At 50.8% G+C, this 25,501-nt stretch overlaps 2 protein-coding genes across 4 annotated transcripts; one reads left to right on the forward strand and one right to left on the reverse strand.

The window, feature by feature from the left end:
• Window positions 1–449: 449 nt before the first annotated feature.
• Window positions 450–1,031, reverse strand: LOC138815072 (small nuclear ribonucleoprotein E). Its single transcript, XM_070004357.1, has one exon. It carries the CDS (start codon window positions 890–892, stop codon window positions 614–616), a length of 279 nt encoding a protein of 92 aa, XP_069860458.1. The 5' UTR covers window positions 893–1,031; the 3' UTR covers window positions 450–613.
• A 1,050-nt stretch (window positions 1,032–2,081) lies between these two features.
• Window positions 2,082–25,433, forward strand: Cdr2 (cerebellar degeneration related protein 2). Of its 3 annotated transcripts, XM_070004354.1 has the most exons (6): window positions 2,082–2,452; window positions 12,463–12,575; window positions 18,550–18,631; window positions 22,285–22,433; window positions 22,692–22,850; window positions 24,056–25,433. In XM_070004354.1, exons 1-6 carry the CDS (start codon window positions 2,374–2,376, stop codon window positions 25,004–25,006), a joined length of 1,533 nt encoding a protein of 510 aa, XP_069860455.1. In that variant the 5' UTR covers window positions 2,082–2,373; the 3' UTR covers window positions 25,007–25,433. The 3 variants fall into 3 exon arrangements, with proteins under 3 accessions (XP_069860455.1, XP_069860456.1, XP_069860457.1); XM_070004355.1 differs by lacking the exon at window positions 18,550–18,631 and having other exon boundaries at window positions 24,056–24,931; XM_070004356.1 differs by lacking the exons at window positions 2,082–2,452; window positions 12,463–12,575 and having other exon boundaries at window positions 18,556–18,631; window positions 24,056–24,931.
• The last annotated feature ends 68 nt before the right edge of the window (window positions 25,434–25,501 follow it).

Here is a 25,501-nt window from a genome sequence, read left to right on the forward strand (position 1 = left end):
ACTTCCGGTTTTCTGGTGGTTTATTGGAGATAGGAGTCTCACAGTCTCTCCTGCCCGGGCTGGCTTTGAACCGCGATCCTCAGATCTCAGCCTCCTGAGTAGCTAGGATTACAGGCGTGAGCCACCAGCGCCCGGCCCCAACGCCCCTTTTTAATGCCAGTCCTGGGGCTTGAACTCTGGGCCTGGTCTCTATTCCTGAGCTTTTTCAGTCAAGACTATTGTTCTACCAAGTGAGCCACAGCTCCTTTTCCAGCTGGTTAATTGGAGATGAGTCTCAGCAGGCTGGCTTCAAACTTGTATCTAGATCTCAGCCTCCCAAGCAGTGAAGATTATAGGCATGAGCAGCCACCAGTGTCCAGCGATCTTCAGTCCTTTCTTTTCTTTTTCTTTTTTTTAATAAAAACAATCCCAAGGCATTGTCACCTGATGATAACACAAGGTCATCAGAACTGTGCACACTAACAACGGGGCTCATCAAACAATATGAACAGATGTTTTCTTAGATTCCCAGCAAAGAACACTAAAAAAACAACAACAACAACAAAAAACCAAGAAACAAAACAAAAAAACACTGTATAAAATTCTTAATAACTTCTCACTTCATTGATCATTTCTAGTTGGAGACACTTTGTAGTAGAGTAATATTATCTCCTTTTAACATGATCCGACCCAGTTGTTTTCTTGACTTTGTTTTAGAATGAATTTCTTCTGCATCATCTAACACAAGGTTCATGTATTCATCAAAACCAATGATGCAGCCCTCTATCCGCATATTCACTTGCTCATAGAGCCACACCTGAATCCGAGATCTATTTTGTAAATATCTGAAGATAAGATTGATGGGCTGCACCATCACCTTCTGCACCTTTTGGCCCTGGCCACGGTACGCCATGGTGGAATCTTACAAAGGCCACACGGATCAGCACGCCACCCTACGAGGCAACTTCCGGAACTCTCCTTTCTTTTTTTTTTTTTTTAAATCGGTCGTGGGGCTTGAACTCTGGGCCTGGTTGCTGTCCCTCAGCTCTTCAGCTCAAGGCTAGCGCTCTACCACTGAGCCACCTTCCCAGCCCTTCAGTCCTTTCTTTAGGCAGACCTTTAACTTCTCAGCTTAGCTCTGGGTGCTCTCCCTCACTGTGATTTACTGTCCCTTTCAGGTCATATGTTTGGACTCACCGCGGTGACAGATGGTAATTAACTAACTCCTCTCCCCTCTCATTTTCTGATAGTTATAACCTTTGTTATGGACATAATCCTCTAGTTCTAAAGCATCAACCTCGTGTGTGTGTGTGTATTTGTGAGTGTATGTGTGTGTGAGTGTGTGTGTATGTGTGTAAGTATGTATGTGTGTATGTGTATGTGTATGTGTAAGTGTGTATGTGTGTGTATGTGTAAGTGTGTATGTGTGTGAGTGTGAGTGAGTGAGTGTGAGTGCGCACGCGCGCGCGCACGGCAGTCCTCGGCTTGAACTCAGGGCCTGGGCGCTGCACCCGAGGTTTTTCACTCCATGTCTTGGCGCCACTTCCTCCGGACTTTCCTGCCCGGGCTGGCTTTGACCCGCGACTCGCAGATCTCAGCCTCCGGAGTAGCTGGCATCAGAGGCGCGAGGCTCCGAGGCCTGGCCCGGCCATCCCGGGGGGGGGGAACGCGGAGCTGTCACCCTGGCGGTCCGTCTGCGGGAAGCGCAGTTCACGCGTCGCCGGCGCGGCGGCGGCTCCCCGCAACCCCGGTTCCTCGGGAGGCTGAGGTCTGAGAAGCCAGGCTCGAAGCCAGTGCCGAGTCTGTTATCCGGACCCCTCGGCCCCGCGCGGGAGGCTCGCCCGTCGCGGCCTCACGTGGGAACCCCGAACTCCGAGTAGAAAAGGAACGCCGCCCGAGAGGAGGGGCGGGCTCTCGACCGCACCCCTTCCCCTTTCCCCGCCTTCTTTGTTTCCTTCCGAGCCTCCATTGGCTGATGGCTCCGGAGCCGCGGGTCCTCGGTGAGACACCATTGGGCGAGGTTGCTGCCGCTCACGCAGCGGCCCGCCCGCGATTGGTCAAGGCGCCGCCGGGGGTTTGAATTGCAGCCCCGGCCGGGGAGGGTTCTGCCAAAGTGCCACGTTGGGGCCGGGCTGCGGGAGAGGCGCCGGCTCCCGGGCTCTGGGCGCCGGCTGGGGCGCCGGCCCGGAGCTCCCCGCGCAGCTGGGGCTGTGGTGAGGCGCGAGGCGGGAAGCGGGCGGCGGGGTCGGGAAGCCGGTGGCGGCGGCGGGCAGCGGAGGCCGGGCGGGCCAGGCGCCCCGCCCGAGGGCGGCTCTGGCCGAGGGCGGCGGGGCCGGGAGTCGGCCCGGGGCGGCGGCGGCGGCGGCGGCCGCGGCCCCCGAGGAGCCCGCCGGGATGCTGGCGGACCACCTGGTGGAGGAGTTCGAGATGAAGGAAGACGAGCCGTGGTACGACCACCGGGACCTCCAGCAAGGTGAGGCGAGGCGCGGGCGCCCGCGGAGGCCGGGGGCCGGGCGGTTGGGCGGTTGCGGGCGGAAGACGCGCGGCCGCGTCGGTGCACTCGGGGTCCGCGGTGCCCGGGTCCGGCGCGCGCACACCGGGAGGCGGGGCCGCACCCCGAACATCGCCAGTGCCCCTCGGGGGCAGCACCCCGAACCATCATGAATGCGCCTCCGGGCTGCACCCCGAACCACCGCATTCACCCCGGACATCGCCAGTGCGCCTCCGGGCTGCACCCCGAACCACCGCATTCACCCCGGACATCGCCAGTGCGCCTCCGGGCTGCACCCCGAACCACCGCATTCACCCCGGACATCGCCAATGCGCCTCCAGGGCGAGCGCGCTCCGGGCCCCCGCTTTAAATCCTCTCTTCCGCGATTAATCCCCTGTGAGCTTGGGCGCGTGTCCCCGACGCCGAGAAGGGGTGAACCCGCGTACCCCGATCGAGATGGCAGAGCAGAGGAAAGGCTGGTCCCCTTGCTTGGCACCCCGGGGCCGTTGGATGGCCGCTGCTGCTGGGGTCGGGGTAGCGGGCGGTGCCTGGGGTGCGGGTCTGCGCGCGCGCGCGCGCCCCGGGGCGCAGGGTCCTCCCGGATCCACACCGGCGCTCCAGGGAAAAGTAACTTTTCCTTGTCTCGTTTCCCAGAGGAAGAAAGTGGAGACTAAACGATTAAGCGGCTGGCCTAAAACAAATGTGGGAGCCAGTGCGTTTGACCCCCCCCCCCAACACTCCCGGAATTGGGGAGCCGCTGGCACTGTTCATACCCTCCCTTCCTGACCATCCCAGCTGACTGCATTTTCAGCTGGATCTTAAACTCTCTTTCCACGTCATTGCCATGCATGCTTCACCGGAGGGCAAACGAAATGATTTAAGGGCACCGCCTGAAGTTTGGCGTCTCTGACTTCCACTAAAAATTGGCCGGAGCTGGGCGCCTGGAAGCTCTCTTTTCCGGACAGTTCAGATGGTCAAGGCTAGAAAATCAGCCCAGGTAGACAAATCCAAGGGACTCTTGGCCACTTAGCCAGTAAAAAAGAAAAAATGGAAGTGGAGGTGAAAAAAACAAGCAAAGAGCGCAAATCTCTGGGTTCAAGCCCTAATACTGATGCACCTGCAAGCGCGCCCCGCGCATATTAGCCTACTTTGACTTACTTGCTTGTGGTGTCTTCCAAAAACAATCTTAAGAGCAACTCTCAGTGAAGGCCAGGACTGTCCTCCCTCCCCTTAACATATTACCCAGTAAGAATTTGTAATTAGAGACCCCTGATGTGCCAAACACAGGTTCATAACACAGATGCTCATTTAATTCCTCCCTCCCCCAGTAAATGTCACTGAGAGCAGTTGGACAATCTTAAGAATTGTTATTGATAGAAGTAGGTATTGTTCACTTCAAACTCTAGAGCAAACACCCTTAATCCTGGCACTCAGGCCTCAGGAATATTTTTAAGGGTTCTTCTGTTTGTACTATTCTGTGAAAATCAGTCTTATTTATACTTGGAACTTGGAGTGAAAATGAACATCTCATTTAGTTCACTATTCAGCAGGCTACCTCAGTGTGTGTTTGTGCTACCCTTGAACAGAAAGAAAAAAAAATGTGGACTTGAGGGACTCATACTTAGAAGAAACAAAAACAAAGGAAGCAAACATCTCTGTTGGGGAGAAGATGACTTACTTTTTTGATAGTTCCAACCCAAATGGTTCACCTGGGCTTCCGTATTGCATGCTGGTCAGAGTCTTCATATTTGTCATAAGTTCTAGCAGGCATACTTTAGGCTTGTCCCAGAAGCATTGATGGCCTACTTTGATATTAATTCAGGACTAATGAAGCAACCTCAATTTGCAACATTTGCTTTAGTAAAAACAATTGGTATCATCAAGATTGGAGCTTTTTCTCGCCTGTATTTAAGAAGCATACAACATCTTTTAAGCACATGACTTTTTTTTTGTTCTGATCTCCCACATTTAGCATATAATACATATCATAACAGGAGCTTCGTTTAAGTAGTTATTGAACCAAGGCACTCATTCAAGATTACTGTGTTTGTGGCATTCTTCCATCAGGTGCTGTAGTGCCCCGTGTTTCTCCACCCACACCCCCATCCCTCCCCCCTTATCAGGCGCAACCTTTTAGAACAGTTCAGTCTGCTGAGAAGCTATACGGGTTGGGGTTACGTGGAATTCCCCTTCACCTCTGATCAAAGAGGAGTCATCAGATCTTGAGGTTTGAAAACATCAATGAACCTCTGAACCTCCTTACTGCCAATTTGTAGTTGGAATTTGCAACCCATGATCATAATGACCTTTGCCATAACCCTTTATATTGCAACTAACAGTGGCATGGAGGGGAGACTTTGACTTAGTAGATAGGAAGTTCCAACTATGAAAGCTTGTGAAGAGCCAGTGCTGCTGGCTCACTCCCATAATCATAGCTACTTACAAGGCTGAGATCTGGGGAATCTCAGTTCCAAGCCAGCTAGGGTAGACAAGTTCATGAGACTCTTATCTCCAGTTAACCAGCAAAAGGCTGGAAGTGGAGGTGTGATTCAAGTGGTAGAGCACCAGCCTGAGTGGAAAAAAAAAAAAACAAGTGAGAATGCAAGGCCCTAAGTTCAAGTCCTAGGACAGAAAGAGAAAAAGCCGGGTGCTGGTGGCTCATGCCTGTTAACCACTCAAAAACTGGAAGTGGTGCTGTGGCTCAAGTGATAGATCACTAGCCTTGAGCACAAAGAGCCTCAGGGACAGTGCCCAGGACCTGAGGTCAAGCCTCACAACCAACCAAAAGGAGAGGGAGAAAGTGGGGGGGAGAGGGAAAAGAAAAGGGATAAAAAAGCTTGTGAATATGCTCCTCTAAGAGTGTAGAGAAAAGAGCGTCTCTTCTCCAACTTATTAAAGAAATAAACAACCCAAGGTTTAATGTGTGCTAGTGCGCATACTCAGCAAGCCTTGTGTCCCTCAGTTACACGTCGCTCCTGGTGCTAAACCTCTTAACAGATTGTAAAGCTTGTTCATTTCTCAAGAATGTATTATCTTCTGTAAGCCAGGTGTTCACCTAGGAGCCACATTGCCTGGCCAGCCGCAGGATAGGATAGGCAGACAGGACTCCTTTCTCATGGATTTAATGTTCTAGGAATCTGTTCCCCTGCGAAGCCCAGACATGCCTCTTGTGCTGTGTGCCCACTGTGTGCCCACTGTACCTGGCATATTGGAGGTCTGCGATGGGTATTTATTACTGAGTAAAGCAGGGAGTAGGTCTGTCCGTTTATATGGATGGATTAGCAGGTGTACTGGAATTTTCATGTGTAGGCTTGTGTCTGTTTTGTTGGCTTTTGTTCTTGTTGTTGTTGTTGGTCGTGGGGGCTTGAACTCTGGGCTCAAGGTGAATGCTCTACCACTTGAGCCACAGCGCCACTTCTGGTTTTCTGGTGGTTTATTGGAGATAAGAGTTTCATGGGCTTTCCTGCCTGAGCTGGCTTTGAACTGCGATCCTCAGATCTCAGCCTCTTGAGTAGCTAGGTTTACAGGCGTGAGCCACCAGCACCGGAGTACTGGTTATGCACCTGTGCCACCCACAACTGATCAGGCTTCCTCAAACAACTTTAAAAGATCCTGTTTACAACACCTTACAACTGCTACAGTTTCTCACTTAGCAATGGACACTAAGTATCTAAGTAGCTTAAGTCTTTGTAGAGCATTCTTGTTAAAAGTTACAATTACTAGAACATTTTAAGTGTCTGTAATCTCTGCTCTCCCGGTTCTCCACCATGTGAAGGTAGTGGAGGAAAGCCTTTGCTTTCAAAGCACTTTGATGAAACGAGTCTTTTGTCAGCGGGCTGAGCTGGCAGGGCAGGGATGGGCTTAGTGGCAGCGGGTAGGATCTTTTCTGGGGCAGGAGAGGCTTCTGTGCAGGTAATGACGGCTTTTGCTTTGAAATGTGTCCCTGAAGAACAAAGTGGATCGACTTCAGAGGCTGTGTTTTCTTTTAGGCCAGCTGCTATTATAATTGTCATTTGGTGACCATTGCAAGCTCAGAATAAGGATTTGGGTTTCAAGTATATGAATTCGCACATGAGATCTTTGAAATTGTAACATTTTGTTTTCAAACATCTTTACGTCTATTTTGTGTGTGCCTAAATTTGCTGAATCACTGTATGGAGAGCTATTAAAACTGACACCATGCCGGGCACCAATAGCTCACATCTGGAATCCTAGCCACCAGGAGACCAGAGGATCAAAATATGAAGCCACCCCAGGCAGGGAAATCCCTGAGATGCTTATCTCCAGTGAACCAGCAAAAAGCCAGAAGTGGAGCTTTGGTTCAAGTGGGGCCATAGTTCAAGGGATAGCAACTGGGCCCTAAGTTCAAGCCCCAGGACCAGCACAAAAAACAAAACTGACACCATTATTATTCTTTCTTTCCTTTTTTTGGGGGGGGGGGAAGTCCTGGGGCTTGAACTCAGGGCCTGCGCACTGTCCCTTAGCTGCTTTTGCTCAAGGCTAGCACTCTCCCACTTGAGCCATAGCACCACTTCCAGCTTTTTCTGTGTATGTGGTACTGAGGAGTCAAACCCAGGGCTTCATGCATGCTGGGCAAGCACTCTACTGCTAAGCTACATTCATGGGGCCTGAACTCTGGGCCTGGGCGCTGTCCCTCAGCTCTTCAGCTCAAGGCTAGTGCTCCACCACTTGAGCCACAGCACCACTTCCAGCTTTTTCTGCTTATGTGGTACTGAGGAATCAAACCCAGGGTCTCATGCATGCAAGACAAGTACTCTTCCACTGAGCCACCTTCCCAGCCCCATTATTTTTCTTAATGTTTATATTCAGATTTTTTTTTTGTTTTTGCTTTCTCAATCATAGTAACGTTGGCAACGAGTTAAACAGAAGCGTCACAAATGACGCATTTGACTTTGTAATAGGAAAAGCTTTCAGCCTTACTGTTATTGAATTACCACTACCGATTACAGCTACCACAGAATATTCTGTCCGTGGATTTGTCTTAAGAAGCTGAAAGAAAAGAAGAAGATAATAGCAGTGGAATTTTAAGCTTTTCAAAAACTTCTGGAAGAGAGATTCTTGTAGAAAATCACCCAGCTGCTTGTGCTAATATGCTTACCTAAGGCATAGGACTCAGTGAAAATCTGTTTAAAACTAACAGTTTACACTATTGAAATAAAACATTACAGCCAGGAATTATATTCAGTAGTAGAGAGCTTACTTAGCATGTATGAAGTGTACACACACACATACACTCAGAGCAAAGATTGATTTATGGAAGAACATAGCAGACATAGACAGTACTGACCTTCAATTCTCAGGGGTTGGGCACTGTCCCTTAGCTTTTCACTCCAGGCTGGTGCTCTACCAATTGAGCCATAATCTCAATGTCCTGCTTTTTTTGCTGGCTAATTGGAGATAAGAATCTCAGGGACTTTTCCTGCCCCAGCTGGCTTTAACAGTGATCCTCAGATCTCAGCCTCCTGAGGAACTAGAATTACAAGTGAGAGCCACCAGTGCCTGAAAACCTATGGTATTTGTAATGTCTCCTAAACCAGGTCAGTTTAATAAGATTTAGAAGACGACTGAATGAAAATTCATACTGTAAAATCAAGAACAGCTGCGTGAGACCTCCGAACTATATCATTTCCTTTTCTTTTGTGTTTTAATTAAAAAATACAAAGGACATTCAGCTTCTTCTTTTCCCTCTACTAATTACGTGGAAAACCTTCTTGGCTTAGTGCCAGATTTTGGCTCTTTTTGGTTATGGAAGCCAGATGCTACACAACAGGAAATGGACTTCTTTTTTTTTTTTTTTAATGCTTCAAAACAGTCTGCAGTCTTTAAACTAACAGATGAAGTAATATCCTATTATACAGTGTGACTTCACAGGCCCTTTCTTGTAGTTGAGACTTGACTTGCTAGAATTCTAAACATCTGATGAAATATGCAGGAGCCGGCGAGCTCAGGTTCCGGGCTGAGTGGGAGATGGAGCTGAGCGGGAGATGGAGCGTGGACATAAGGGCCGGTGTCAGGTTCTTCTCTATTTGCTCTGCCCACTCGGCCCCTCCTCTCTGCACTGCAAAAGCAGCAGAGGTGTGCTGGCTGCTTTTGAGCAGCATAAGCACTTTGATGGCTGAAAATGCTGGAGGATGACCTCAAACCAGCCTTCACTCCAGAAGAGGCTTCAGCTCGTGATCTCATGGCTAATTAAGAACATCTTTGGCTGCAAGTTGTGACTCCAGTGGTAGCTCAACGCCCTGAGTTTAATCCCCCAAACCACTAAACAAACAGACAGACAAGAAGCAGTCTTTGCTGGGCACTGGTAGCTCACGCCTATAATCCAAGCTACTCAGGAGGCTGAGATCTGAGGATTGTGGTTAGAAACCAGCCCAGGCAGGAAAGCTTGTGAGACTCTTTTATCTCCAGTTAAGCACCAAAAGCCAGAAGTGGAACTGTGGCTCTAGTGAGAGTACTAGCCTTGAGCACAAAAGTTCAGGGACAGTGTCTTGGCCCTGAGTTCAAGTCTCTGGACTGGTGTACACACACACACACTTCCCAGTGAGGAATTAACCACCATGGCCAGAAAGAAAAGCTTAAATTCAGGCCATACTTTTACGCATTTACACTCAGTAACGCTCTTGTCTTCAAAAGAATGTGGGGGTTTCCGAGTGGACTCATGCGTATACATTGCATACCCGATGACGCAAAAATGATGACGTCATCACCCATACATCTGCCCTTTCTCAGTAGTGAGCACAAGACGCTAACCTTGCCCGTATTGTGTGTGCATGCATGGGCAGTGCTGGCTCTAAATAGCCAAGTAATTGGACTCTAGTTTCTCATCGCTACCTTAGAAAACACAAGGAAAAGGTGAAGTACTTCAAGTGGAGAACTTTCGGTCCTCTACTGGAAATAAAGCAGGTGTGTGAGCATCTCTTCTAGGAAGAGGTGTGGATGGCCAGACTGCAATGAGGGAGACTTGGAACCTGTGAGTTTCTGTCTTGCTTATGACTCGACCATGTAGTTTTGGTCAGGTCGCTCAACAGCTCACTGTGCGGCAGGTTGTCTCATCTCCAAAGCTAGACTGAATGCCATGTAAAGATACAAAGATTACCGACTGCAGCCAGCCTCGAGAGGAAAAACTTATGAGTTCAAGCCCCAGTACTTGCACAAACACATATATGCAAAGATAGATAGATAGATATTAATGCTTTGTGTGTGTGTGTGTGTGTGTGTGTGTATGTGTGAGAGAGAGAGTTGTGGGGCCTGAACTCTGGGCCTGGGCACTGTTCCTAAGCTCTTCAGCTCAAGGCTAGCGCTCTACCACTTGAGATACAGCACCACTTCCAGCTTTTTTTGTTTATGTGGTGCTGAGGAATCGAACCCAGGGCCTTATGCATGCGAGGCAAGCACTCTACCACTAGGCCACATGCTCAGCCCATATTAAAGCTTTTTTATGCTTTAAAGTTGTATTTGTACTCACGTTACGAATATAAGATGGGATTTGATTGACTTATTAACTGTAGTCTTAATATAACAGTGATCATGTAGTTTAAAATCATGTACTTAAAAAGCATGATGATGGGCTGGGAATGTGGCTTAGTGATAGAATGCTTGCCTAGTATGTATGAAGCCCTGGGTTTGGTTCCCCAGAAAAAGCCAGAAGTGGCACAGTGACTCAAGTGGTAGAATGCTTGCCTTGAGCAATAGAAGCTCAGGGACAGTGCCCAGGCCCTGAGTTCAAGCCCCAGGACTGGGGGGGGGGGGGGAAAGGCATGATGTTTTAATATTGTTAGTATTGAAACGATACCCAAACCATTTTATTTTAAATGGTGTGAAATATCTTTTTGTTGGTGGTGGTGGTCAGGGAGCTTGAACTCAGGCCTTGAGTGCTATCCCTGAGCTCTTTTGCTCAAGACAAGTGCTCTCCCACTTTGAGCCACAGCTCAAAGTGCTTAATTGGAGGTAAGAGTCTTATAGACTTTACTGCCTAGGCTGGCTTTGAACTGTGATCCTCAGATCTCAGCCTCTTGAGTAGTTGGAATAGGCATAAGCCACAGCACCTGGAGTAATGTCTTTAAGTGAGCACAAGTGAGTCAGGTGTGGTGGTTTATGCCTGTAATCCCAGCTGCTGTGAAGGATAAGGGACTTTTGAGGTCAAGGCTAGCCTAGACTATATAATAAGACCTTATCTCAACAAACAAAAATCTCAAAAAAATCTGTATTTTATATGTATCTTACCTGTCTAGATATGATAGACATGCATGTGTGATATAAAATGAACAAGAATGGAAGGAGATGAACTTTGTTGCTTTGTTGTTTCCTAATGAGCGAAAGCTGACCGAGTAGAGCAGAGATGATCCGCTCGGCTGGCCATTGCTAGGCAACATGTTCTGCTTTTCTGTTCCTCAAGGTTAAATTTTACCATCTGTAGCAATGGCTAGATGTTAAGTCTTATTTGCCAGCTTTTAAAAAAGGATCGAAACCGTATAGTGGTTGTTACTTCGTTTTCACAAAATGTTTATGACATTGACTTTCCATCATCCCTAGAATGAAAATCCAGTTTCTCCCCTGCACCTCTGAAGTAGGTGTGGGTGTGACTCGATCCCTGTGCCCTTCCTGTTTTGTCTCATCCTGGCTACTGGTTAGGTCCTGGCTCTTCCGTGGTGACTTCCCGTCCTTCAAGATGCAGCTGTCCCATTTCCTCACCTACACCATTTGTGTGACCTCCTTTGTGCATCCTGGTACAAGGATATGAACTTCGAGCCTCATGCTCTCACTTGGCTTTTTCTGCTCTAGCTGGCACTCTAGTACTTTTGGCTTTTTTTTTTTTTTTTTGCCTGTCCTGGGTACTGTCCCTGAGCTTCGTTTTGCTTAAGTCTAGTACTACTTGAGCCACAGCACCACTTCCAGCTTTTTTGGTAATTTATTAGAGATCAGAGTCTCATAGACTTGCCTTCCGAGGCTGGCTTCAAACTGTCATCCTCAGATCTCAGCCTCCAGAGTAGCCGAGATTACAGGCGTGAACCACCAGTGCCTGGCTCTGATGTAGTTTTCTTGTTTGGTCCTCTTAGGAATCCAGAACATATTCTGTCAACCTTTGCTTTTAATTGTTGCATTCCTATTAGTCAGTATCAGTCGGACTCATTCTCTAAACTTAAGAGATTTCTAGACGATTCTCTCTTTCTTTTTTTTTTTTTTAGTCTGTGGTGGGGCTTGAACTCTGGGCCTGGGTGCTGTCCCTGAGCTCTTCAGCTCAAGGGAAGCTCTCTGTCTTGAGCCTGCCACTTCCGGTTTTCTGTTGGTTAATTGGAGATAAGAGTCTCATGGACTTTCCTGCCCAGGCTGGCTTTGAACTGCAATTCTCAGATCTCAGCCTCCTGAGTAGCTAGGATTACTGGTGTGAGCCACCAGCGCCTGGCTGGAAGAATCTTATATACTTGATGGAGCTCAAGGTTTTATCAAGAATAAACAATTAGCTGACTGACAGCTCCTGGACTAATGACTGCCTTTCCACAAGCACAAAGCTGCTGTTCTTTTCTTACAAGTAGCATCCGTGGCTCACGCCTGCAATCCTAGCTCCTAGAAGGTCAATTGCTGAGGATTGTAGTTCAAACCTAGCCTGGGCAGGAAAATCTGTGAGACTCTTTATCTCCAATTAACAACCAAACAAGCCAGAAGTAGAGCTGTAGCTCAAGAGGTAGAGTGCTAGCCTTGAACAAAAAATTCAGGGACAGTGTCTAGACCCTGAGTTCAAGCTCCAGGACTGACAGCACACACACACACACACAAAGGAAAGCTACAGAAGAGAGTATCTTAGCTGCCAAAGGTCCCAGTTGAGCCACCTTTTAAGTAGAACTGGGGTATGTATCTTCCTGGGCCACGGCAATCTGACTTGTGGGTTGGGGGCCTGGCTTCAGGCTTAGTTAAAGGGCTGGGTTGTCTGTGATGTGAGCTGATGTTACTGTAACCCTCTTTTGTTGTGCTAGATCTCCAGCTTGCCGCCGAGCTTGGGAAGACGTTGCTGGATCGGAACACGGAGCTGGAGGATTCTCTGCAGCAGATGTACACAACCAATCAGGAGCAGCTACAGGAAATTGAGGTAATTACTTCCGTGCTTCTGGTGGGCCTGTCATGTGTCACGTGAGTTCAAGCCCTGGGACTGGCACCAAAACAAAACACGGTAGGCCTGGGCCACAACAAGGTGCTAAGGTGGTGGCATAGCTGACTGCACCCACTTAGTTGGGGGAATCCCCGAGTCTCCCCTCAATGCCAGCTCGCTTGTGTCTGTACAGGGCGGGTTATGGGCTCTCAGTCTAATAACCTGGGACAGAATGCTGCCCAAGAGTCCAAGTCTCTGTGTAGAGGGGATCCTGGGTCACACACGTCCATCACTGTCATCTTCAGAGTTCCTCTAAAACTTTATAAGGTCCCTTTTCTTCATTTAGACTGTAGTTCATTTTTATTTTCTTCTCTGCTGAAAACTTTTTTTGTGTGTACCAGTCCTGGGGCCTGAACTCAGGGCCTGGGTGCTGCCCCTGAGCTTTGCCACCCCCCCACCCCCCCAGTCGTAGGGCTTGAACTCTGGGCCTGGGCACTGTCCCTCAGCTCTTCAGCTCAGGACCAGTGCTCTACCACTTCAGGTTTTCTAGTGGTTTGGTTTCATGAACATTCTTACCTGGGCTGGCTTTGAACCATCATCCTCAGATCTCAGCCTCCTGAGTAGCTTGGATTACAGGCGTGAGCCACTGGTGCCTGGCTGTCCCTGAGCTTTTGTACTTCAGGCTATTCTCTAACACTTAAGCACTGCTCCACGTGTGGCTTTTCCGTGGTTAATTGGAGGTTAAGAGTCTTAGAGACTCTTCCTGCCTGGGCTGGCTTTGAACTCAGGACTCAGATTCCAGTCCCAAGGAGCTACACAGGCCTGAGCCACCAGCAGTAACATATGTACAAAAAAAGAGTACATGCTAAGTATACAGTTTGGTGAATTTTTACAAAGTAAACATACCCATGTGCCCAGTACCCAGATAACAGTTATCAGCCCTGCCAGCCACTGCCCCACCCACACTCCAAAGCTGAAACCCTGGTTTTGAACTTTCATTTACAAGTTTTGTGTGAGCACTTTATTTGGTGCTGAGGGTTGACTCCAGGGTATGTGCATGATAAGCACACATTCTATCACTGAGCTACACCCGAGCCCTAAACTTACTTTCTAGAATGTTTACTAGTGTTTGTCCTCATTTGAAACTAAAACATTAAGCTGGGTACCATAATTCTAGCTGTAATCATGCCTGTAATCCTAGCTACTCAGGAGGTTGAGATCTGAGGGTTGAGGTTCAAAGCCTATCCAGGCAGGAAAGTTGGTGAGTTTCTGATCTTCGGTTAGTCAGAATAGCCAGAAGTGGCTGTGGCTCAAGTGATAAAGTGCTAACTTTGAGCCAAAAAAAAAAAAAAAGTTTAGGGATAGCACCCAGATCCTGAGTTCAAGCCCCAGGCCCAGCACCCCTTGTCTCCCCCTACACCCCGGCCCACACACCTATAATCCCAGCTATACAAGAGGCTGAGATCTAAGGATCAAGATTTGGAGCCAGCCTGAGCAGGAAGGCATGCGAGATTCTGGTTTCCAGTTAACCACCAAAAAGCTGGAAGTGGAGCTGTGGCTCAAGTGGTAGAGCACCAATCTTTAGTGGAAAGAACTCAGGGGCCTGAGTTGAAGTCCTAGGACCAGCACACACACAAAAAGGAAAAGATGAGAAAACCCATTGAAATAATCATCTCCCTGGCTTCAGAGAAGCCTGTGTCCATCTGACTTTTATTCAGGGTTAATTTAAACATCTTGAGTTCTGTTTTCAATAATACAGAGTAAGGCCGGGCGCTGGTGGCTCACGCCTGTCATCCTAGCTACTCAGAAGGATGAGATCTGAGGATCGTGGTTCAAAGCCAGCTCGGGCAGGAAAGTCCATGACCCTCTCCTCTTTAATGAACCACTAAAAAATTGGAAGTGGCACTGTGACCTCAAAGTGGTAGAGTGCTAGCCTTGAGCAAAAAAGCACAGGGACAGTGCCCAGGCCCTGAGTTCAAGCCCCACGACGACCCCTCCCCCCCAAAAAAAGAATCCAGAGTAAGATTTGGCCTGGCTGGGAGAGGGAGGGGAGAATGGAAGCTGTGGAGATTCCTGAGGCCAGATGCCACTTGCCTGTGGTGGTGGAGGCTGTTGAAGCCTTGCTTCTCGCGCATGCGCCTACCGCAACTGCTCCTCAGCCCTGTACAAAGGGAGTCGTGTGCCCCTTCAGCCACCCTGTTATGCTAGACTGCCTGGAGGAACTTTCTGGGAATTGTAAATCATTTAATGCTTCTATGTTCTGCTTTCTCACCATTCCCCACAACATTGGCGCTGCTGCTGTGCTTACTCTTGGGGTCTTTGGACATAGTAGGTAATTGACAGATAGAGGGTGCAGGTGCACACCCGTCGTCTCTGCCTTTAGGAACCTGCGCAGGAGGGTCTTGAGTTTGAGGCTGGCCTGAGCTGCATAGTAAGACCTTGCGTGTCTCAAAAACATACCAAACAAAAAGCTTGTTGAAAACAGAGACTAGATAGCTCAAACGCTCTTCCTACAAGTCCTAAATCATGGGGTTTCACCACAGGAGATTTTTCTGGAGCAATGTTGTACGTGTTCGAAGATTTAGGCACAAGCCCTCAATATCATTTGCAAATAGCTGGAGAATTTCCATGTCTGATTAGGATCGGGGTGGCTTTATTTTCTATTCATGCTCCCCACCCCTAAGATTTCCTACAGGAGAAATAATCGTACTTTAATCAGGAGAAAGAGATTTTTTTTTTCTTTCAAGGTTTATAAGAAAAGTTTGTTCCGAGGATTTGGGTTTTAATCCTTGTTTTAAAGATAATCCAAATTCCCTGCAAGCCCTCCCTCCTCACCCCCACCCCCACCCCCCTCCCAGGACTAGAGCTTGAACTCCGGGCTCCTGTTTGCTAGGCAGTTACTCTGCCATTTGAACCACATCCTCAGTCCTTCAACTTTTAGTTTCTTTCCAGAAGTGTCTTGAGCCTTTGCCCAGGCATTTCTCAAACCTGGATTTATGTCCCCCTCCTAAGTAGCGAGGACCAGAGAGGCATGTGCCATCACCCCCAGCTAGTTTGTTGAGTTAGGATCTAACTAACTTTTACCTGGGCTCTCTTTGAGCCTCCATCTTCCAAACTGTCTCCCAAGTAGCCAGGATTACAGGTATGTACCAGCATGCTTGGCCCTTATGTCTTTAGATTGGGTGGGTTATGTATTTCTGTACCTGTGTTCCAGGTTAAGAGTCCCAGGAAGAGCCTGGCGTGAACAGGTGTTGAGTAATCCTGTTGGCATTTATTTCCCATTGGTCCCCCTCTTCCAGGGGGCCTGTTTTCGACTTGTAACAGAACCTTGTACCCTCAGATGAGGTGGTATCCCGTGCAAAGTTCTACACAGCGCGATACTGACGTTCTAGACTTTGATATCTGGCCATTAAGTCAGCATTTTTGTCCATGTTCCTGCCGCCTCACGTCCCTCTTCTTCCGTGGTTAGGTTTGAACTGTTTCCTTTCCCTCCTCAGCATGGAGGGTCAGATTCCTTTGAGCTGTTTGCCAAAGATTCTGAGCTGAGCGAGCAGCAGAGCGCCAGCGCTCGTGTGGAGAAGGTGCTCAGCTCCTTCCACAGTCAGCAAAACAGTCCTGCCCGACTCAGGCCAAGCCGAAGGGCCCAGCCTCGGGCATAGAGGCGGGTGGCCCTCGTCAGGGCTGGCTCACACAGCGGTAGCTGGGGGGGGGGGGGGGGAGCGTATCACATATAACCGAGTCTTGGAGAAGGGTTTTTCTGATTAGTTTTGATTTAATATAGTGAGATTATAACTCCTGCCAGATGAAACAGGCGCCTGGCCATTCTCCAGATTATCCAGAAAACAAAGTCCTCAATACAAAGACCACAATAGCGCACGTTCTTCAAAGAGTTCACTGTATTTTTATCACAGGGTTTATATATTAAACAAGATTTTTTTTCTTTCAGTGGCCTCTTGGTACTTGGCATATTAATTGATTTCCACAGCCTGAATTTGACATTGTTTCTGATTCTTTCTTTTCTTTTTTTCTTTGCCAGTCCTGGGGCTTGAACTCCGGGCCTGGGCACTGTTCCTGAGCTTCATTTGTTCAAGGCTAGCACTCTCCACTTGATACCTCGTTCCACTTCTGGCCTTTTCTGTTTATGTGGTGCTGAGGAATCGAACCCAAGGCTTCATACATGCTAGGCAAGCACTCTACCACTAAGCCACATTCCCAGCCTGTGCAGATTTTTTTTTTTTTTTGGGGTCCAGTCGTGGGGCCTGAACTCTGGGCCTGGGCACTGTCCCTCAGCTCTTCAGCTCAAGGCTAGTGCTCTACCACTTGAGCCACAGCGCCACTTCCGGCTTTTTTCTTTTTGCTTATGTGGTGCTGAGGAATCGAACCCAGGGCCTTGAGCATGCAAGGCAAGCGCTCTACCACTGAGCCACCTTCCCAGCCCCTGTGCAGATTTTTTGTTTGTTTGTTTTGGTTAGTCCTGGGGCTTGAACTCTGGGCTGGGCACTGTCCCTGAGCTTCATGTGCTTGCTCAAGGCTAGCACTCTACCACTTGAGCCACAACTCCACTTCCAGTTTTCTGGTGGTAATTGGAGATAAGAGTCTCACAGACTTTCGTGCCAGGGTTGGCTTTGAACTGTGATCCTCAGATCTCAGTTTCTGAGTAGCTAGGATTACAGGAGTGAGCCTCTGGTGCCTGTGTAGATTTTTTTTTTTTGGGGGGGAGGGGTCCAGTCGTGGGGCCTGATCTCTGGGCCTGGGCACTGTCCCTCAGCTCTTCAGCTCAAGGCTAGCACTCTACCACCTGAGCCACAGCACCACTTCCGGCTTTTTTCTTTTTGCTTATGTGGTGCTGAGGAATCGAACCCAGGGCCTTAGGCATGCAAGGCAAGCGCTCTACCACTGAGCTACCTTCCCAGCCCTGTGTAGATAATTTTTAGAGCTTGGTGACGGAGCCCTGTTCCAGTAAGCAGCTCACACCTGTAATCCCAGCTAGATGGGAGGCTGAGATGTGAGAATTGTGGTTTGAAGCCAGCCTGGCAAGGAAGTCTATGGCCAGTCCTGGGGCTTGAACTCAGGGCCTGGGCACTGTCCCTGAACTTGCATTTCTCAAGACTAGCACTCTACCACTTGAGCCACAGTGCCGCTTCCGGCTTTTTCTGTGTATGTGGTACTGAGGAATGAAACCCAGGGCCTCATGCATGCTAGGTAAGCGCTCTACCACTGAGCCACCTTCCCAACCCCCATGGGACTTTTATCTCCAATTAACCACCAAAAATAGTTGGAAGGGGAGCTGTAGCTCAAGTGGTAGAGTGCTGGCCTTGAACACAAAACTTGAGGGGCAGTGCCTAGGCCCTGAGTTCAAGCATTACAAAAAAAAAGGCAAAAAAACCATGAGAAAGCATTCTGTTATAATAAAAAGCAAAGTGAATAATGGTAACCAAGCTAAGGCCAAAGAAGAGAATGGTGAGGATTTAGCGTCAGAGCCGCAGACCTGCAGCCCAACATACTTGGCACATGAAATCCGCTTCCAGCTCTAGTACCTCCCTCCCCCCCCACACACACACAGGAGGAAAGGGCAGAGGAGGGAGATCCAGTTGGCCCTCCAGTATCTAGTGGGCCTCCAACGGATGATCCTCCTTGTCTCTGCCTCCCTGGTGTTAGGATCTCTTCTGAAGAGAAATACATTCTTGAGACAAGTGACAAAGTGTAGCAGATTGGACCTGTGGGGGTAGCAGCTTATGGGAAGGCTAAGGAGTAGGGGCAGGGTGGAGGGAGAGGCTGGGTAAGCTGATTAGCTTGGATTCCTCCACGCTGGCCTCTGCCCTGCCCTGCCCCACAGGGTGACCTTTGTGTAGCCTGGTAGGGGGAGGGGAGCCCTTGTCTCCATCGCCCTCCACAGTCTTTGTGCCAGGGACATATTTTAGGGTCACACATAGGACATATGTGTCTCCCATACATATATTTTTAATCTCCACAGCCACAGCCCCATGAGATCCTGATGAAAAAAATGTCAGGAAAACCAGGTTCTTGCCAACGTTTACAGAGCTCTAAGCAGCAAGGTAGGACCCTGCCCCCCAACCTGTCCCGGGGCCTGACACCCCTGTCTCCAGTGGATACTCGGGCTGGTGAGGAGGAAAGCGCCACCATGCTTGCCTGTAGAAACTATTTTTATTTACCTATTGGTTTACTTATTTTTCTGTCAGTCATGGGGCTTGAACTCAGGACCTGGGCAGTGTCCCTGAGCTTTTTTGCTCAAGCCTAGTGTTCTACCACATTTAGCCACAGCGCCACCTCTGGTGTTCTGGTGGTTCCTTGGAGATAAGAGACTCACAGCCTTCCCTTCTCTGGCTGGGTTTGAACCACTGTCCTCAGATCTCGGTCTTTTGAAGAGCTAGGATTACCTGCATGAGCCACCAGTGCCTGGCTTAGAAACTTTATAAATCAAATGTCTAATGACAGGGTCCAGTCCAGACCTCACAAGGTGTTGTGAAGTGACAGGTCTGACCAAGATGATATTGTCTAAAATGGGGCGAAATCTCCTGAGCGTGTTTGGCTCCATCAGCTTTCAGGTGAGAAAGTTATCGTCAAAGAGGCTAAGGGATGGGCTGGGAAGGTGGCTCAGTGGTAGAGCGCTCGCCTTGCATGCCTGAGACCTTGGGTTCGATTCCTCAGCACCACATAAGCAAAAAGAAAAAAGCCGGAAGTGGTGCTGTGGCTCAGGTGGTAGAGCGCTAGCCTTGAGCTGAAGAGCTGAGGGATAGCGCCCAGGCCCAGAGTTCAGGCCCCACGACTGGGCCCCCCACCCCCCACCCTGGCCAAGAAAAAAAAAAAAGAGGCTAAGGGTTGGTTGAATGTACTGCCGCCAGCCATGTAACTGGGCTTGGAAAAGAAAAGAAAAGAAAAAAAAAGCCTAAAGATTCTTTCAACACCAAGCAAAAGCCCACCGAATATCAGTCTGGTTCTTGGCAAAAGAAGTGTGTTAGAAGCAGGTGTGGTGACACACACCCTTAATCCTGGCACTGGGGAGGCCGAGGCAGGCAGATGGCGAGTGGGAGGCAGTCTGGGCTGCGTAGTCAGACCTGGTCTCAGAACATAACAAAACAAAGAGCCTGGGGTTACCGCGAGTGAGTGAAGAGTTACATCTAACTGCAGTAAGAGTGTTCAAGTTAATCCTCAGTCTGTTAGTGAGCATCAGCCATGCCCACACTCTCTTCTCTCTGCAGTGGGCGTGTCCTCCACAGAAACCTGGCTGGGATTGGGGAGGAGGGCGGGGCATCAGGGCAGCTTCCACTGCCCTTCAACCTGCACCAGGCAATCTTGGTGGGACCGGAATGGACCCTGTGACAGGTTTCTCGGGGAGAGAGACATAACTTCTGCTTCAGTCACTGCATTTCCAGAAACTCACTCAGCGAGATACAGAGAAGCCACCTTTTCAGAGGTGGAAGCTGGAGTCTTCATTAGAGAGCCAGCGATCACAGGCAGACTAGCGTCCCAAAGAACCTGCAGCGCCCAAGCGCACAAAGCTCATAAAGGCAAAGCCCGCACAGGCAGATGCCGCCTGGTACGGGGACTAGCAAAGCATGTTCTACGGGAGCAAGCTATCCAGGGGGAACAGTCAAGGGCAACCAAGGGCAGGTGTTCTCTGGTGCAAAACTTTCCTGGAGCTAAACAACTTGTGACACCTGCAATTCAAAGAACATCACCTCTGTATTGCTTAACAAAATCCCACCACACAGCTGCAGAGCAAAGCAAGTCATATCTCCTCTGAAGTTCTTGGGACTGGGTGAAAATTCCCCATCATCCATTAAGATGCCAAAATGGCGATGAGGACAGCATGGCATTCCTTAGATCCAGTATCTGTATTTCTCCTGTGCCAAGCATGCCTCATCGAGGAGGGGAAAAAAGAAAAAGGAATATTTTCAAGTAAAAATCATCAGAAACTCTCCACTTTAGTCCCTATGTCTGTTAAGTATGGTATTTTGGTTTAAACTTTGGGCATATTTTTCTAGCTTTTTTTTTTTTGTTGTTGTTGGGGGTGCTGGTCCTGGGTCTTAAACTTGGGGCCTGGGCACTGACCCTGAACTTTTTAGCTCAAGGCTAGTACTCTACCACTTTGAGCCACAGTGCCACTTCTGGAGATAAAGAATCTCATGGACTTTACTACCTGGGCTGGCTTTGAACCATGATCCTCAGATCTCAGCCTCCTGAGTAGCGAGGATTACAGCCACTGGTGCCTGCTTTTTCTTCTCTTTTTCTTTTCCTTCCTTCTTTCCTTCCTTCCTTCCTTCCTTCCTTCTTTCCTTCCTTCCTTCCTTCCTTCCTTTCTTCCTTTCTGAGTTCACATTTGTAACACGAGGGGTTTCACTGTGACGTTTCCATACATACACTAGGTGCACACTGAATTCACCCCCTCACCCATTCCTCCCCCCTCCCATCCTGGTAAGTTGTATTGTGCTGTGTCCCCTTCTCATCCCCTCCCTCGCCTTCCTAGACTTTCCCTTTTCCATTAGGGTTAGATTTTCCTTTCGAATGGGATCTTTCTGTGTTGTATGCTTTGTGACATCAGCCCTGCAGCGCGGTGCATGCCGGAGGAGCTGAGGGACAGCACCCAGGCCCAGAGTTCAAGCCCCACAATCGACCAATAGAAAACCTGTGAGAGGCTGCGGATGTGGCTTAGTGGTAGGGTGCTTGCCTAGCATGCATGAAGTCCTGGGTTCGATTCCTCAGTATCACATTCACAGAAAAACCCGGAAGTGGCTCTGTGGCTCAAGTGGTAGAGTGCTACCCTTGAGCAAAAGAAGCTCAGGGACAGTGCCCAGGCCCTGGTTTCAAGCCTCAGGACTGGCAAACAAAAACAAGAAAACCTGTGCTGATGTTATAGAATAAGAATTGTATATTTGGAAGTGGCGATGTAGCTCAAGTGGTAGAGTAAGCCTTGAGCAAAAGAGCTCACGATTAGCGCCCAGGCCCTGAGTTCAAGACACACACACTTATATTTGTTTTTGGTCCTGATTCCTAGCATTGAGCTCCCAAAACCCTTGGAATTCTCTGGGTGATAGGAACAGACTCAGCTGAGTGCCTGGCGGGCAGAAGCCTCTGGAGGTCAGGTTCTGTCATCAGTACCTGTCTCAAGGAGCTGTATGACCTCCGCCAGGAAAACTATTTTGTTGTTTGATTTCTTTTTTTCTCTTTTGGGACGGGTTTAGGAATGTAGCCTGGGCTGGCCTTGAGCTTTTGAACTGGGATTAATGACATGTGCTACCACACTTTGCTTGTAGTAAAACTTTTTCTTTTTTGTTTGCCAATCCTGGGGCTTGAACTCAGGACCTGGGCACTGTCCCTTAGATTTTTTTCCTCAAGGTTCCCACTCTACCACTTGAACCACAGCCCCACTAACTGCTTTTTTGGTGATGAATTGGGAAGTTTACAACCTTCCCTGCCTGGGGCTGGCTTTGAACCACAACCCTCAGATCTCAGCCTCCTGAGTAGCTGGGATTACAGGCGTGCGCTACTGATTCCTGGATGGTGGTAAAGCTTTTTGGTAGAACTGGAACAGCCATGGGGCCTTCGGGGCAGGTGCGCGAGCCGCAGTGCTGGGAGCAGGCCGAGCTTGGAGCGCGGCTTCTCGGGGCCGCAGCCGGCCCTGGCCGGTGTTGGGGGGCAGAGGCCTGGCGTCCGGGCCGCCTCGCCAGCGTGCGCTGGTCTCTTGCAGTACCTGAGCAAGCAGGTGGAGCTTCTGCGGCAGATGAACGAGCAGCACGCCAAGGTGTACGAGCAGCTGGACGTGACGGCGCGGGACCTGGAGGAGACCAACCAGAAGCTGGTGGCCGACAGCAAGGCCTCGCAGCAGAAGATTCTGAGGTCAGCTTTCCAGACCCTAGTGGGTGCGGCGGTGTGGGGAGGTCTGTGCTGTGATTGGACCGAACGTGGCTGCGGAGGGTCCAAGGTGGGGGAGAGGGGCACTGAAATTCAGGCTTTTGGAGAGTGGAGATTAAATAGGAGCCCTTGCCCAGTGGGAAAGCGCCGTCCGAGTGTTTTGCCGCAGATCTGCCCTAGTCGCTTCTGCTCTTCTTCTAATATGACACGCACCCATCTGCTGGTGTTGTTCCTTACACACAGCCTGACGGAAACCATCGAATGCCTGCAAACCAACATCGATCACCTCCAGGGCCAAGTGGAGGAGCTGAAGACTTCGAGCCAAGGCCAGAGGCCGAGGCCGAGCGAGGCGAGGGCGGCTCCGGCCTTCGCTTGTCTGAAGGAGCTGTACGACCTGCGCCAGTAAGAGGGCGGGCGGGCGGGCTGCCCCGCACACCCCGCAAGCCCGCGCCTGGCTGCTGGCATGGGGGGGAACTCCTTTGGGGGAGACTCGAGCATTTAATGTGCTAAATCCTAAGTTTCATTTTAGAAATTCTTCTTGGGAAGACAGATTTGGGGTGACATTTCGGGAGAAACAAAACTCCAGGCAAGGTGGGGACACTGGTGGCTCAAACCTGTAACCTGGGGCTGGGAAGGTGGCTCAGTGGTAGAGTGCTTGCCTTGCATGCATGAACCCCTGAGTTCGATTCCTCAACACCACATAAACAGAAAAAGCCAGAAGTGGTGCTGTGGTTCAAGTGGTAGAGTGCTAACCTTGAGCTGAAGAGCTGAGGGACAGTGCCCAGGCCCAGAGTTCAAGACCCATAACCAACCAAAAAAAACCAACCTTGTAATCCTAGCTACTCATGAGGCCAGGTTCTCAGGATCACGGTTTGAAGGCAGCCCTGGCAGATGCAGCTCCAATTAACCAGCAAAAAGTTGAAAGTGGAGCTGTGGCTCAAGTGGTAGAATGCCAGCCTTGAGTGAAAATGTGAGAACATGAGGCCCTGACTTTCAGCCCCAATCAAAAAAAAAAAAAAAAAAATTCCTAGGCAGACAGATGGTTTGACTGAAAAACAATGCCTTTATAATTTGGTTGCATTTAGATCTTTTTGGGAAGTGGAGGGCTCCGGTTTAAACTCAAGGCCACATGGTGGTTTGGCTTTTTTGCTGGTTCCTTTGGAGATGGAGTCTTAAAGTTTTCAGCCTCAAACTCAAGTCCTCTAGATCTCAGCCTTCTGAGCGGCTAGGCCTGTAGGCACGAACCAGGGGCACCTTGCATAGGTTCGAGTCTGTGTGTGCCGGTCTTGTGGCTTGAACTTGGGGCCCCGGGGCCTTCTAAAAGCTCAAGGCTAGCTCTGCGGCCTGAGCCCCGGCATTTTATGGTTAATTGGAGTAAGAGTCTCACAGCCTCTCCTCGCCTGGGCTGGCCTTGAAGCTCGATGCTCCGGTCTCAGCCTCCCACGCAGCCAGGATTACAGGTGTGAGCCAGCGATGCCCGGCTTGTGGTGCTTTTCATGTTGGTGGGGGACGAGTCCCAGCAGGGCCGTGTCTTTCCCAGCCTCCCGGGGGGGGGCGCACAGTAGGGGGGCCCTGTGGTCACACCCCGTCCCCTCCCCCCCCCGCAGGCACTTCGTGTACGACCACGTGTTCGCCGAGAAGATCGCGTCCCTGCAGAGCCAGCAGAGCCCGGAGGAGGAGGAGAACGCGCACCTGCAGCGGGCGGTGGCGGCGCTGCAGGCGCAGCTGGGCGCCGAGCGGCGCAAGCGCGCGGCGCTGGAGGAGGAGCTGGGCCTGGTGCTGGCCGAGAACCGCGAGCTGGAGCAGCGCCTGCGCGGCGCCGACGCCTGCCGCGCGCGCGCGCTCGAGCTGGAGGCCGAAGTGGCCGACATGCGGCAGCGGCTGCGCGCCGAGCACCCCTTCGCGGGCGGGGTGGAGAAGCTGGTCCCCGACGCCCTGTTCGTGCCGTTCAAGGAGCCCGGCCAGAGCCTGCTGGAGGAGATCTTCCTGGGCACCCCCGAGGCGCCGCGCCGGCCCCTCAAGCGCAGCAGCAGCGAGACGGTCCTCAGCAGCAGCAGCAGCAGCGCGGCCGGCGCGGACGCGGCCAGCGGCCACGAGCACACGTGCATCCGCCGGGCCAAGGCCGTGCGGCAGAGGGGCGTCTCCCTGCTGCACGAGGTGGACTCGCAGTACAGCGCCCTGAAGGAGAAGTACGAGGCGCTGCTCCGCAGGTGCCGGCCCGAGCCGGACTCGCTGTCTCACAAGGCCGTGCAGACCTCCCGGGCCCCGGCCGCCAGGGAGCCGGCCGCCGGCGCGCCGGAGCCCCCGCGCGGCCCCCCGAGCCCCGGCACGCCGCCCGAGTACAAGGCGCTCTTCCAGGAGATCTTCAGCTGCATCAAGAAGACCAAGCAGGAGATCGACGAGCAGAGAACCAAGTACCGCTCTCTGTCGGCGCAGCCGCAGCCCGGCGCCGCGCTCTAGCCCCGCCCGCCCCGCGCCCCGCTCTAGCCCCGCCCTGCGGCGGCCGCCGCCGCCGCCGCCGCCGGGAAGGTTCTCGGCCGGCCCTGTGCACACTGTGAACTCACCGCACTGCAAAGAACGTCAGCCCCGCCGGGGAGGCTCTCCCGCCCCTCACGTGTAGATGCTAGCTAAGGGACAAGTACGGCCCCGAGTTCAAGCCCCAGAACAGACCCAGCCCTGAGGAGAGGCGTGAAGACCACTGCCTGCCTCTCCTCAGACTCGGAGCGAAGGAGAGCGGCCGGGTCGGCGGCGCCTGCGCGCTCCCGCGCCCGCGCGCACCTGCGCCTGCGCCTGCGTGCTCCCGCGCCCGCGCGCACCTGCGCCTGTGCCTGCGCGCTCCAGCTCCCGCAGCACTCCGGGGACCCCGACGCCTGCTCACCCGCGCGCTCGCATACTTCTAATTTAAGACAAATATTTAAGAGAACTGAGGTCCTGATGGTTGTATATATTTTTCTAAGCGCCAAATAAAGCTATCTACGGGAACGAGGATAGACCTGCGGCTTGTTGGTGTAAGCTCACTCCCTCTCAGGGCTGGAAAGCTCCCTGAGATTGCA

This window comes from Dipodomys merriami, unplaced genomic scaffold (genome assembly GCF_024711535.1).
Source record: "Dipodomys merriami isolate MVZ:Mamm:240054 unplaced genomic scaffold, mDipMer1.0.p SCAF_62, whole genome shotgun sequence".
NCBI classification, from domain to species: Eukaryota; Metazoa; Chordata; class Mammalia; order Rodentia; family Heteromyidae; genus Dipodomys; species Dipodomys merriami.